Below are 12,212 nucleotides of genomic sequence, written 5' to 3' on the forward strand. Positions count from 1 at the left end.
AGTACCATGTCCAGCTCCCTGCATGGAGCCTGCTTCTCCCTCTGCCTGTGTCTCCGCCTCTGTGTGTGTGTGTGTGTGTGTGTGTGTGTGTGTGTGTGTGTGTCATGAATAAGAAAAAACAAGGAACTCGATAAATAAAAATTTCCTTTAACTGCATTAGAAAAGGTGGCTCTGGGAGGTGCTTTGACATTTGCAAGGGTCCCCCAAATCTTCTAACCCAACCCTTACCCTTCCTTTAAAAACTCCAGGCTTGGGACACTGAGGTAGCTCAGTGGTTGAGCATCTGCCTTTGGCTCAGCTCGTGATCCCGGGGTCCTGGGATTGAGTCCCACATTGGGTTCCTTGCATGGAGCCTGCTTCTCTCTCTGCCTGTGTCTCTGCCTCTCTCTCTCTCTGTGTCTCTCATGAATAAACAAGATCTTTTTAAAAATACCCATTTTCTGGAGATTTGTGCTACCTAAGTTATTTGGGTTTTTTGGTTTTATTTTTTGTTTTTGTTTTTCTCCAGCAAGTGTTCACCTTATAGACAGAGATGCTGAGGCAAAAGTACTTCATGGTCCAGGATCGAGCATCTTCTTCAGTGTGACAATCCTGGCCATTGTGGCTGATGGGTTCTGGTTGAAAATGTTCAGTCATGACCACTGGCATTTTGACAGGAAACATCCTCGGAGCTTCATTAGGACCCACAGGATCTGGTCTTTCTTTCTGATGTAGTCTCTACTACCTCCCTGTTTGGCAGAACTCCATCCATACTGGTCCCGTCACTGGCCTGGGAGCACATCAATCTTATTGCCCTTGCTTGGAGGGCTCATCCCCCTGATCTGAAGGGGCTGATTCTCATCACTCAGCAATCAGCTGAGAGGTTCCTTCTTCTAAACAGCCTCCCCAGACCACCACTGTTAAAGTGGTTTCCACTCACTCAATTAGCACATTTTCCTCTTTAAGTCTTTGCAGAACTTTTTGTCACTATCTGGTGCTTTGTGTGTTGACTGTCTCTCCCATCAGTCAGTGAACCTCATGAGAGCAGAAATCCTGTCTGACTCATATTCCCAGATCCTAGAATAGAGCCAGGCACATAGTAGGTACTCAATAAGTATTTGTTGAATAGCTGAGTAAACCTTCCCTCTTCAAACACAAAGAGTTTCTAGGGAGACACTGTGGCATTCAAAAAATTGGAGCCAGATACACAATGAACTCTTAGTGAATACTGGTGTCGATGTGGCTCTTTTGGAGACCAGTGGTGAGCCCAGGGAGAATGGACCCACACTCCTGGCTATTTGCTTGCAGCATTTTCTCTCTGGGAGTGGCAGCCATGGCTCCTGATAAATGTTATTAGAAAATATTTTTTTAAGATTTTATTTACTTATTCATGAGAGACACAGTGAGAGGCAGAGACAAGAGAAGCAGGCTGCATGCAAGGAGCCCGATATGGGACTCGATACCGGGACCCCAGGATCGTGCCCCGAGCCAAAGGCAGATGCTCAACCGCTGAGCCACCCAGACGTCCCTGTTATTAGAATATGTAAGACACAGTTCCCATACAAAAGGAGGGCTCATTACATGCATTCATTCATTTGGCCAGCACTTGCATAGTACCATCAAGAGCTCTGAGTTTGATTATGTCCTATGCAAGCTAACAAGTTAGCCTGCCCCAGTTTCATGCTGGTAGAAGATACGAAACTCGTGGGTCAGAAACAAAGGATAGTTTCTCACTCACAGCAGTAGCAGTAACCGGAGTATTAGCATCTTTATGATGGCTCCCCAAACCCTGATATCCAATCGGTGATGCAAAGAACAAAGAAGGTCAGCTCACACCTGCACACACGATGGATTACAGAAAAGGAACCCTGAGCTTTGGGAACCTGATTCTCTTATCCTGGACAGTCTGTCTGCCCTTTGCCCCAGAGGGAGACACAAACTCTATCTTCCAAGGCTGTTTGATATACAAATATTTTTGAAAAGATAACCTGGAAAAAAGAGTAGCCACTGCCTCTTCTCACCAGATGTTTCAAAATGCTTTGAGACTCATGGAGAACTGTCTTACAACAAGAACCATAGTAGGTCCTCAAATTTATTGAACCAATGAATGAGTGAATAGCAAGTGTTGCATGCAGCACTGCATAGTCAAATAACCCTGGTTTCTTTCATTAGTGGCTTATGTCCTCCTGCTAGGGAAATAAATGGTAGAGCAATACAGTGGTTAGGTCCTTGTGCTCTGGGCCCAGATGCCTGCATTTAAATCCTGCCCCCATCACTCATTAGTTTTGCAACCTTGGTCTCAGAATCCTCATCTCTAAAGTGGAGGTCATAGAACTTTTGTGAGTAGATAAGCCGCAATGCAATTGTAAAGTGCTTGCCTTAGTGGCAAGTATCCAAGTAAGTGTTAGTTATTAGGTTGAACCATATGCAATTGTCATTTCTGTAGTTCAAATATCGGCAATTTTATGTAGTTCAACCTAATCACGTCACCTTTATTATTCGTCTTTTGCTTGGTTACAATTCATGGTGTAGAAATGACTGTGAAGTGGAGGTGTGCCCTGGGTCAGGTGAAGCAGGCCTACAGAGGCAGAAAAGTATCTGGGAAAAAGAAATGGGCCCAGAACCAGATGCGGCTCTGAGCCCCACCTTCTCCTCTCATTAACCCTGTGACCTTGGGTGAACCACTTAACCTCTGAGCCCCTTGTCTCATCTGTGCAATAGATACAATAATCCCTTCTACCTCACTGGACATCGTGAGGCTAATATCAGATGATGGATGTGAAATTGCTTTGTAAACTGGAAGGCACTGTACTCATGCTCAATATGAAGAGGTCTTAAAGGCTGTGAGATTTGCGTCTGGCTTCAACCAGACCATCACTAGGTATAATTTAATATCCCTCCTAAGTACTCTAATCACAGTTTTACATTTGAAGTATAGCATTGGCCCCTAGACTCAAATTGCTGCATTAGAATCAAGTTACACTAGTCAGGTTTGTATCTAAGGCCTACAGCCTTCAAGCACCACAGGGACCATCTGGTGACCAAAGAAAGAGATCATCTCATTACAAAGGATAATTGGCTTGCAGCTAAATCAGTCAATAGCTAACATTTATCAAGCTCCTTTAATGAGCCAGGCACAGTTTTAGCTCTTTATGTGAATGACTTCTCACTGAAACCTTGAAAAATTCTATGACAGAGATGGGTAATAATGTGCTTAGTCTCCATTTTACAGATGAGAAGACTGAGGCAACATGAGGAGAACAATTAGGATTTGGCAGTACTGGAATTAGGAGTTGACAAGTTACATTGCCCGAACACCCTCAATAATGGTCAGAAGTACCCATTCCCAGTACGTTGGCCCGGTAAGGGGGAGGCCCGAGAGCCATCCCTCTGGGGCAGCTGTGGTTGTTCAGGTGCCTCTGTGGTCCTAGGAGCCCTGCCCCTCCCACCACCGAGCCTGGGAAAGCCAAGTCCTGCTGCGCACTTGCAGGGTGTTAGAATGGTTCCACATCTTTGCTGTCAGCCCGCCTATACCCTGCCGAAGATGTGAGGACTTCAGCTCTTACCTCCTCACTTCTGTGGGGACTTTCTGTGGTGGGAAAACTCATCGTGTGCTTTCCCATATATTTTGAGCCTGTGCTTTCCTGTATATTTTGTTTCTAGCTTTTTGTGGGACTAAGGCATTAGCTGGGAGTCCGCAGGTAGAATATACCCTTGTGGTGATCCCAGAGACACACAGTGATATCGCGGCTTAAAGAACACAGGTTTTTTGTTTGTTTGTTTGTTTGTTTGTTTGTTAAAGATTTTATTTATTTATTTGACAAAGAGAGAGCTAGAGCACAAGCAGGGGGAGCAGCAGGCAGAGGGCAAGGGAGAAGCAAACTTCCCATTGAGCAGGAAGCCCGATGTGGGGCTCCATCCCAGGATGCCGGGATTATGGCCTGAGCTGAAGGCAGATGCTTAACTGACTGAGCCACCCGGGGACCCCTTAAAGAACAAAGTTTATTTCTCATTCACTTAATGGTCCAAGAGGAGCATTTTAGGTGGCCAGGTGGCTCTGCTTCATGCAATCATTCTGGCACGCAGAGTCCTCCAAGTTACTTTACGCTTTCTTAGGGCAGAGCTTCTCAAACTATAAGTGGTAAAGGGCCCATTTTCTTTTCTTTCTTTCCTTCCTCTTTTTTTTTTTTTTTTAAAAAAAACATTTTCGATCCATTTCAGATCAGAGTTTTTGTGAAAAAAAAAATTAAAAGGAATTACTAGAACAATGAAGGGAGCAACTTCCCAAAGACATACAAAACAGAAGCCTGAAGTATTTTACTATTAGATATAATAGGCTTAAGTTTATATAAATGTTACTAAATATCCCCTTTTCCATTTCTGTACATATCTCACCAGGGACTGGTGCTGGAAACCCTTAAAGGACTTTAAGGGGTATTGTCATTGGCCTCGTAGCTGAAACTGGGTTGCATCATATCCAGGTGACAGTTTTGGGAACTCCACTACATTCCCTGATCATTTTTTGTATTTTAAGTCAGTCTTATTGAGATATAATTTGCATAATATAAAATTTTCCTTTTGAAGTTGTACAGTTGTATGAGTATTGACAAACTGTGCAACTGTCATCAGAATCATGATACAGAATGTTTCCAACACTCTTCAAAGAACTCTCTTGCTCTATTTCTAATTAATCTTCTTCCCCACTTACCCCTGGAAATCCTAATCTAATTTTTACTCCTACCCTTTTTCTTTTTTTCTGAATGCATATAAATGGAATAATACAATATGTAGCCTTTATTATTTAAAAAAATTTTTTTTGCAGCCTTTATTTTTTAAAAAAAGATTTGTTTATTTGGGAGGGTGAGAGAGCAGGGGGAGGGGCAGAGGGAGAGGGAGAGAGAGAATATAAAGCAGCTTTCCCACTGAGAACAGAGCCTGACATCAGGCTGGATCTCACAGTCCAAGGTCATGACCTGAGCAGAAACCAAGAGTCAGATGCTCAGCCAACTGAGCCACCTAGACATCCCAATATAAGCCTTTAAGTCTGCTTTTTTTCCCCCTACCCAGCATTACAGTTTTGAGATTCATTTATATTCTCTAGCATATATCCATTAACTACTTTCAGTTGGATAAGCAATAGTTTCTTTATCCATTTTCCTGTTGATGGCCACCTGGGCTCTTTTTAGTTTTTGAAGAATATAAAGTTAATATAAACATTTGCATAAAGGTGTTTGTGTAAGCATGTGGTTTCATTTCTCTTAGGTCAATATCTAGGTGTGGGTTTGCTGAGTCATATAGTAAATGATTTATTTATTCATTAGAGAGAGAGAGAGAGAATGAGAACAAAAGTGGAGAGAAAAGCAGGAGAGGGAGAGAGAGAATCCTCAAGCATACTCCCCATTGAGCACCAAGCTCAATGCTGGGCTGGGCCCCAGGACTGTGAGATCATGACCTGAGCTGAAATCAAGAGATGGCCGCTTAACTGACTGAGCCACCCAGGCTCCCCATGAGTTTATCCTAATAGAACCAAATAGTATATTATCAAGGGCTAAGTGGCATTCTTTAGGTAGAACAAAGATCAAATCTGAGGTGACAAAGAAGTGGTGCCCTTTTGCTTGTATCTCAGTGACTTGATACCACCTTGGCATAAGCTGGGTACACATTGTCCATCATTCTCAAGGCTGGAAAAAGATGTGTTGGTCAATGGCACAGTGGTCTTTGCCTGAACAAGAGAATGACTTCAACCAGGACTGGTGTCTAATTGCTTCCAGAAAGGAAGGCATAAGCTCAGCCATGTGAAACCCCAACATCCAATTTTTGCATCCTGCCTCGAGGGTTGCCTGGCTCCCAGACACCAGCCTGTAGGCAGTAGGTAAGCTCAGGGCTAGAGCTGTTTGTTCTGAGCTGTCCCCAGGAAGTGACAGCTCCTAATGTTATGAATACCGTGGACTTTGGCTTATGGATCATACAGGCAATTGGTACAAGTTGGCAGGAGCACCTTCCAGGCTCCAGTCTTCACCATTATGCTCTTTGGTGTAGAACTTTGAAGCCCGGATTCCCTGTTTGGCCTACGTTGGAGCAATCCTAGAAATATTTTCTAAAGGAAGGCTAGGCCTTGGTGAGATGTAAAGGGACTTTCTAGCCAGATATAAATGAGGAAAAAACTGATTCTTCACAGGAGGTTATATGCTCTGCTGGTTTTGGAAACTGACGCAGTGATACCCCAGGTCCTTGCCAGAAAACACCTCCCACACACACACAGTCTCTACTTAAGTCAGGAAAAGGTGCATTCAGGTGTCCATCCTTGCCTCTATGGCTACTAGATAAGCTTGTGTGGATTGTGCCTTGTGCACATCCCCCACAAGAGGGGCAAAGGAGACTCTGTACCTCACTCTGCACCCTGGCACAGGCCTGGCACCAGGAGGGGTGGGAGGAGCAGCACTTTTCCTCATTCAGTCAAAGGCTTATATGGCAGGTGCAGCCCCATCTGTAGCTTGGTTAAGCTTACCTCTGGATCATTCTGGGCCTCAGATAGCTAAACTTGTGGCCCATGATGTTTTCATTTGCATTCCTTCAGAGACAACCTAACAAAGCAGCAGACTCCCTGGAGCCAGATTGCCAGGGTTCAAACCCTAGCTTCACAACTACTTACTAGCTCCATGGTCCCAGGAAAGTTATTTGACTTCTCTGTGCCTAGAGTTCCCTTATCTGTATAATGGAGATCATGCTATTATTGACCTCCCAAGTTGTGAGAATTAAATGGAACATGTGTCATGTGTTTAGAAAGTACCTGAAACACAGAATAAGAGCTGTGTGAGTGTTAGCTGGGATGGTGATGTGTAGGATGATGATGACATTGAGGACGTTGTCCATGTCATCAGGAGTCCCTCTCCCTTACCCCATTGTGAGTTTTCTCTGAGGCATTATTTTTAGGCTCTGAACCCAGAAAATGTTATGGTTCTTCTGAGCAGCCATCTGTCTATAACCTTATGGACACTGCAACTCATGTTTCCATCTTTGCTTTGGGTGCCAAATGAGTAGTTTCCACAAAATTAACCACTTGTAAAGGGCTTTTAGGGATAGGTTCTGTGTGTTCATGGCTCCTGACCCAAGTCCATGAAGACCTCCTTGATTTCTTCCTTTCATAACCTAAAACAAATCCTGTTGTTGGCTACTCCAGAAGTTGTCCTGGTTCTGGCCACCCTTCACCCCTTCTACCGCTGCAAGCCCCTTTTCAGGATGAATGTACAGAGGCTTAGTTGGGTTCCCTGTTTCTGTCCTGGTCTCTGAAGCCTGCAATCCCTGTAACAACCAGTGTGGCTTTAAAAAATGTAAGTCAACTTACATCACTCCTCTGCTTTCAACCTTTCAATTACCTTGGGGGAACAAAAATCATGATTTGCACTGCCTCCTGTCTGTCTCCATCCTTGCCCCCGCCCCACTCCCCGCCCCCCATTATGCCTTCTGTGCCTGTCGCATCAGCTTCTTCATTGTCCCTCTCTGCACTGTGCATGGCCAGGGCTTTCTCCTCATGGTGTCTTCTCCTGGAGACATTTCCCTCTGATTAATGCTATGGTTTGCTCCATTCCTCTCTCACCTGAGCCTTGCACAGATGTCATCTCATTAAAAGCCCTTCCCTGACCATCTTTTCTTTGTTTTTTATTTTCTTTTAATTTTTAAGCAGTCTCTATGCCCAGCATGGAGCCCGATGTGGGGCTTGAACTCATGACCCTGAGATTGAGACTGGAGCTGAGATCAAGAATTGGATGCTTAACTGGCGCCTGGGTGGTGCCCTCCTAACCATTTTTTTAAAAAGAGCAAACTCCCTTGGACCCTGGCATTCCATATTCCCCTTATTTTACTTGATTGTATATTCTTCTCTTCAGCATTTACCACCATCTCTCAGGAATTTGATTTGTCTTTCCCTGTGAGACTCTAAACTCCTTCCGGTGAGCCTCTTTTTGAGGTGTCTTGGCCCCCACAGTGCCTAGAATGGTGCTCAGCACGCAGCAGGGGCTTGACAAAGAGTGATTAAAGCTAAGAGGGAAATCCTTCATTTCCTGTGCATCCCAGTCTTTCCTGGCCTGGTTTCCCAAAGGCTTGGAAGCAGTGTGTGTACAAATACACATTACACCAGGACAGAAACAAATAGAGAGATCAAGGTAGAGAACAAATATGCCTTTCTAGGTGCCTGCTGATTCCTCGGTGGTGGAAGATTCTGTTGAAGAAGTGAATCATGGCTGTCAGCAGGGAGTTCTATGCTCCATAATTGAGTACAATATTTTAGTAACCTCCAGCCTGCCTTCACAGATGCCAGTGGATGAATGAGAGCTTGCTGCAGGAAGAAAGAGGCCCCTGAGCTAGGAATAAACATTTTAAGCCACCTCCTTTTCTCTTATTGGAGAGCTCCGAGGACTGTACATATACATATACACTTTCTTCCTTGGAAGAACGGTCTTTTTTCGTATTAACTGGTAGGGGTGGAGATGCCCCCCCCCCCCGGGGCAACTGATGTTGCAAAAGATGTTTCTTTAGATGGAAGGTGTTCTGGGACCTGCACCATAAGTTATGAGCCTATTTTGGCAACCAAGTTGGGAATATGGTTTGCTCTTCTGCAGTATTGGGAGTAGTGATGTTTTCTGATTTTGGTGCTGGCTGTGTACCATTTTAGGACACAAAGGTTCTATTGCAGCTGTGAGCTCCAGGTTGCCTGGGGGATTTCGGGGTGTTTGCTGGCTGCTCGTTTTCCCAAGGATTTTGGACAATGATAAACATAATTAGCTGTTCTCTTCCTCTGGTCCAGATATGTGTACCAACACCCTGGCGGAGCAGAGTCTCCATAGGGGACCTGCCCTTCTTGCAGTCCAGATCTGAAAGGAGTTACTTCCAAACATCCTATGCACAGGAAAGCAGAAAATCTGATGCAGACCATTTGTGTCTTTTGCTATAGGAAAAAGCAAAGCTAGTAGAGTGAATTAATTCTGAAACAGACAATAGAGTGGGGCCCCAGGCAGGGTCATTCAAGAGACACAACTTCTTCCTTAGAGCTTTTAGCAGAAACAACTCCATTCTCAGCCCTCACAACTTCTGAAGCTTTTCTTGGAGGATCCTTTGTCTGCTCTGAGGGCAGTTAGAGAAGGCATCCAACTTTCCAGAACCTTCTGTAAAGGAGCCTTTTTATCTGAAAGAGGGCTCCTGGCTGGTGGCTGGGCTTAGTGACGCCTGCTGGAGATGTGGCTTATGAGTCTGTGGATCCAAGTCATCAGGACATACGTCTTGAGGAGGAAAAACTCTTGCACGGGGGAAAATGCTATTACTGGCTTTACTTTTGACCCTCTGTTTCTAGGTACCTCCCAAACAGATATGATTTCTTTAACAAGAGAGTATACTATTTTCCTGAACTCCTGCTTCTAAATGATTAAGTTCATGGAAAGGGGTAACCCAGTGGGGGTAAAAAATTGGTCTTCATGTGTGGTAACTTGTGAGCTGGGGAAACAGCAAAGCATTTTAGGAAGCATCTTTTTAATCATCCGCATTCTGAAATTTAAAACAAAAGCTGCTAGTGGCCAATGCTGTTAGCTACTTGTCAGACAACAAACACACTGCAGTCAGAAAAATCCCTACTGAGTTTGGGCGGCTGATTTCTCTGGCAGCAAATGAAAGCTTTGGCTGTTGCCCTTGAAGACTGGCTGAGCAAGCCAGGACAGAGCCCACCGAATGTCTCCCTATTCACCACCCACCGCCCCTGCCCCCCGCCTCACTGTGGGCACAGCATGTGTGTGTGGGGGTGTATATAGGGGGTGTGTGTGTGTGCGCGCGCGCGTGCAGGCACCCTAACTCACAATTTTAGGCAGGTGCACATCCCATCCAGGGATGCCACACCAGCCTAATTCATTCCACACCTCACAGCCAGGGTGATCTTAACCTCAATGGACAACAATTTGGAGGCATTGTTTACAAATCAATTTCTCCCTCTAAATAGGCTGTTAGAAGAGTGGACCCTTCTGCTTGCCCAGGCTGGGCCCACCTGTCACTGGGACTTCCTAGCCACTGGTCACACTGTATTGATCTTTTTAATCCCCTCTCTTTGAAACACAGAGCCAGCTGATGTGGAGTTCCTCAAAAGAAAGAGTCTCCTACCGCCCCTACCTCTACAGGTAGCTGCGTATCCGGGCTAATTCCCCACTAAAAAGTCTTAATTGGCTTATGGGGAGCTTGAAAGATCTCCCTTGTGTTTATAAGGTGAAAGGAAATGATGAATCCCAAATGCCCTGGTCTGTCTATCCCGTTCCTTGGTGGAAATCGGGTGCGTTTTATTTTTTTTTAATTGTTTTTGAAAAGGGACTGGAAGGTTTGGAGGTGGGTAAGGATAGTGTTTCACTTTGGTGGTTGAGCCGCCAGGGGAAGGGAGAAAAGCCTCAGTGAGACATCAACATTAGGCGAGAAACTTGGTGACTTATTTTTTTTTTACTTAGTTTTTATTTACACGAAACATCTGCAGTACAAAAATGTAAACTTTGATAGCTCATAATAATAGAATAAAATCTTTATATACAAAAATACATTTTCATATGAAAGAAGTATCTTGAATAAATTAAAGTACTTTCCAGCCCAGTCGGTGCCTGAATAGCTACGCAAGTCTCAAGTCTCTGGGTTCTTCCTAGAGCAAGCCTGCAGTGGTGGGGGTCGGGATCCATAATGCATGAAGCCCACTCCTTGTCTCTCCTTTTTAAGCCTTTTCATTGTATTGTCAGCCGGCTCAAACCGAATTTTCATGCTCGTTTTTCTTCATTAGAGTTCTACAAATTGTAAAATTGACTTTTCACCTCGTCTTCAGGGGCTGATCTGTCCCTTTTCTAAATCACACTGAAGTGGTGGCTGGGGTCAGCTCTGAGCCAGCCACAAAGGAGGTTTTGTGAAGTTCAGAAAGTGCAAAAGGAAAGGCCGTCTAAGGGCGGGCAGGAGGGGCCGTGGGCTGAGGGCTGGAGAAACAGACCAGGGGGCAGCCTCGGCGAGGGTGCAGCGACCTAACAAGCGGCTCAGGTATCTCCCACCCCTTGAAAGCTCCTGCTCCCTCCCTCCGCCGGGCTGGGGCTCCTTCTACTGCCTGTTGCCTGAGGGCGGGGGAAGATAACGGTGTCCCTAAGGGGCCTAGTGGTACGGGATGAAACAGGGCGTCGTGTGGAGCAAGTCTTTGGGCAGGCCGGGGAAGGAGAAAAGGGGGTCGCCGGGGCCGTAGGCGAAATCTTCCGAGGCGGCGGGGCTACTGGGGTCAGACAGGGGCGAGGCGGCGGTGGCGCAAGGGGAGGCGGCGGCACCGGAGCCCCAGGACTCGGCGTCGCTGGAAGGGCTCGGGGGCCCCGGCAGGCAGGGGGCGCACTGCGGCGGCAGGAGGCGCTCCCGGGCACCGCCCCCGGGCAGTCCCTGGTCGGCGAGGCGCAGAGTCTCCGCCAGAGCCCAGATGTAGTTATAGGCGAAGCGCAGCGTCTCGATCTTGGTGAGCTTGGTGTCGTCGGGGAAGGAGGGCAGCACGCTGCGCAGCGCATCCAGCGCCGCGTTCAAGTTGTGCATGCGGTTGCGCTCGCGGTCATTGGCCTTGACGCGCCGGCTCCTGCGCAGCGAATGCAGCAGCGCCTCGGAGCGCACACGCGCTCGGCCCCGGCGCCGCCGCCGCTCCTGCTCGTCGTCCTGCGCCCGGGGAGTATCGGGCGCTGCAGGAACCCCGGGCACGGCCCTGCGGACTGGCACGGGCGTCCCCGAGGCAGGAGCTGGTGTTGGGAGCCGGGCACAGTCCTCCTCGTCGGTGAGGAAGCCGGATAGGTCGCTGCTGCTGCTGCTGCTGCTGCTGCTGCTGCTGGCGCAGTCGAGGTCCGAGAGGCAGGTCTCCAGGGGGGCTGGCATCGTTGCGCGGCGCAGGACCGACGGGCAGGTAAGAGCGCGCCTGGAGGACTGGAGCCCGGGGTTGAGGGCAGGGTCGCCGGGGCGCACTTACGTTACAAATGGCCCGGGCCTACCCTGTGGCTGCTGCGGGCGCGAAGGCCTGGAAAGGCGCGGGGGCGCACCTGGAGCTTGGCTTCACCTCCTCGCCTCGTCTGCAGGGGCCACGCTCCTGGCCGGTCTCCCGAGTGATCTCGCCGGCGAGCAGATCAGCTCGTGTGAGTACCGAGTGTGGCACACGACCGGCCTCAGGACCCCTTAAGTACCCGCCCCAACAATGGGCGCCCCCCTCCCTT

The 12,212-nt window shown here is 47.3% G+C and overlaps 1 protein-coding gene across 1 annotated transcript; it reads right to left on the minus strand.

The window, feature by feature from the left end:
• Positions 1-10,599: 10,599 nt before the first annotated feature.
• Positions 10,600-11,880, minus strand: NEUROG1 (neurogenin 1). The gene has a single exon (XM_038551611.1). It carries the CDS (start codon positions 11,878-11,880, stop codon positions 11,131-11,133), a length of 750 nt encoding a protein of 249 aa, XP_038407539.1. The 3' UTR covers positions 10,600-11,130.
• Between the last annotated feature and the right edge of the window lie 332 nt (positions 11,881-12,212).

This window comes from Canis lupus, chromosome 11, assembly GCF_011100685.1.
Source record: "Canis lupus familiaris isolate Mischka breed German Shepherd chromosome 11, alternate assembly UU_Cfam_GSD_1.0, whole genome shotgun sequence".
Taxonomy (NCBI): Eukaryota; Metazoa; Chordata; class Mammalia; order Carnivora; family Canidae; genus Canis; species Canis lupus.

Bases quoted from the DNA above. Each gene is read 5' to 3' on its own strand.
- NEUROG1 (XM_038551611.1), bottom strand. From the start codon at position 11,880: ATGCCAGCCCCCCTGGAGACCTGCCTCTCGGACCTCGACTGCGCCAGC.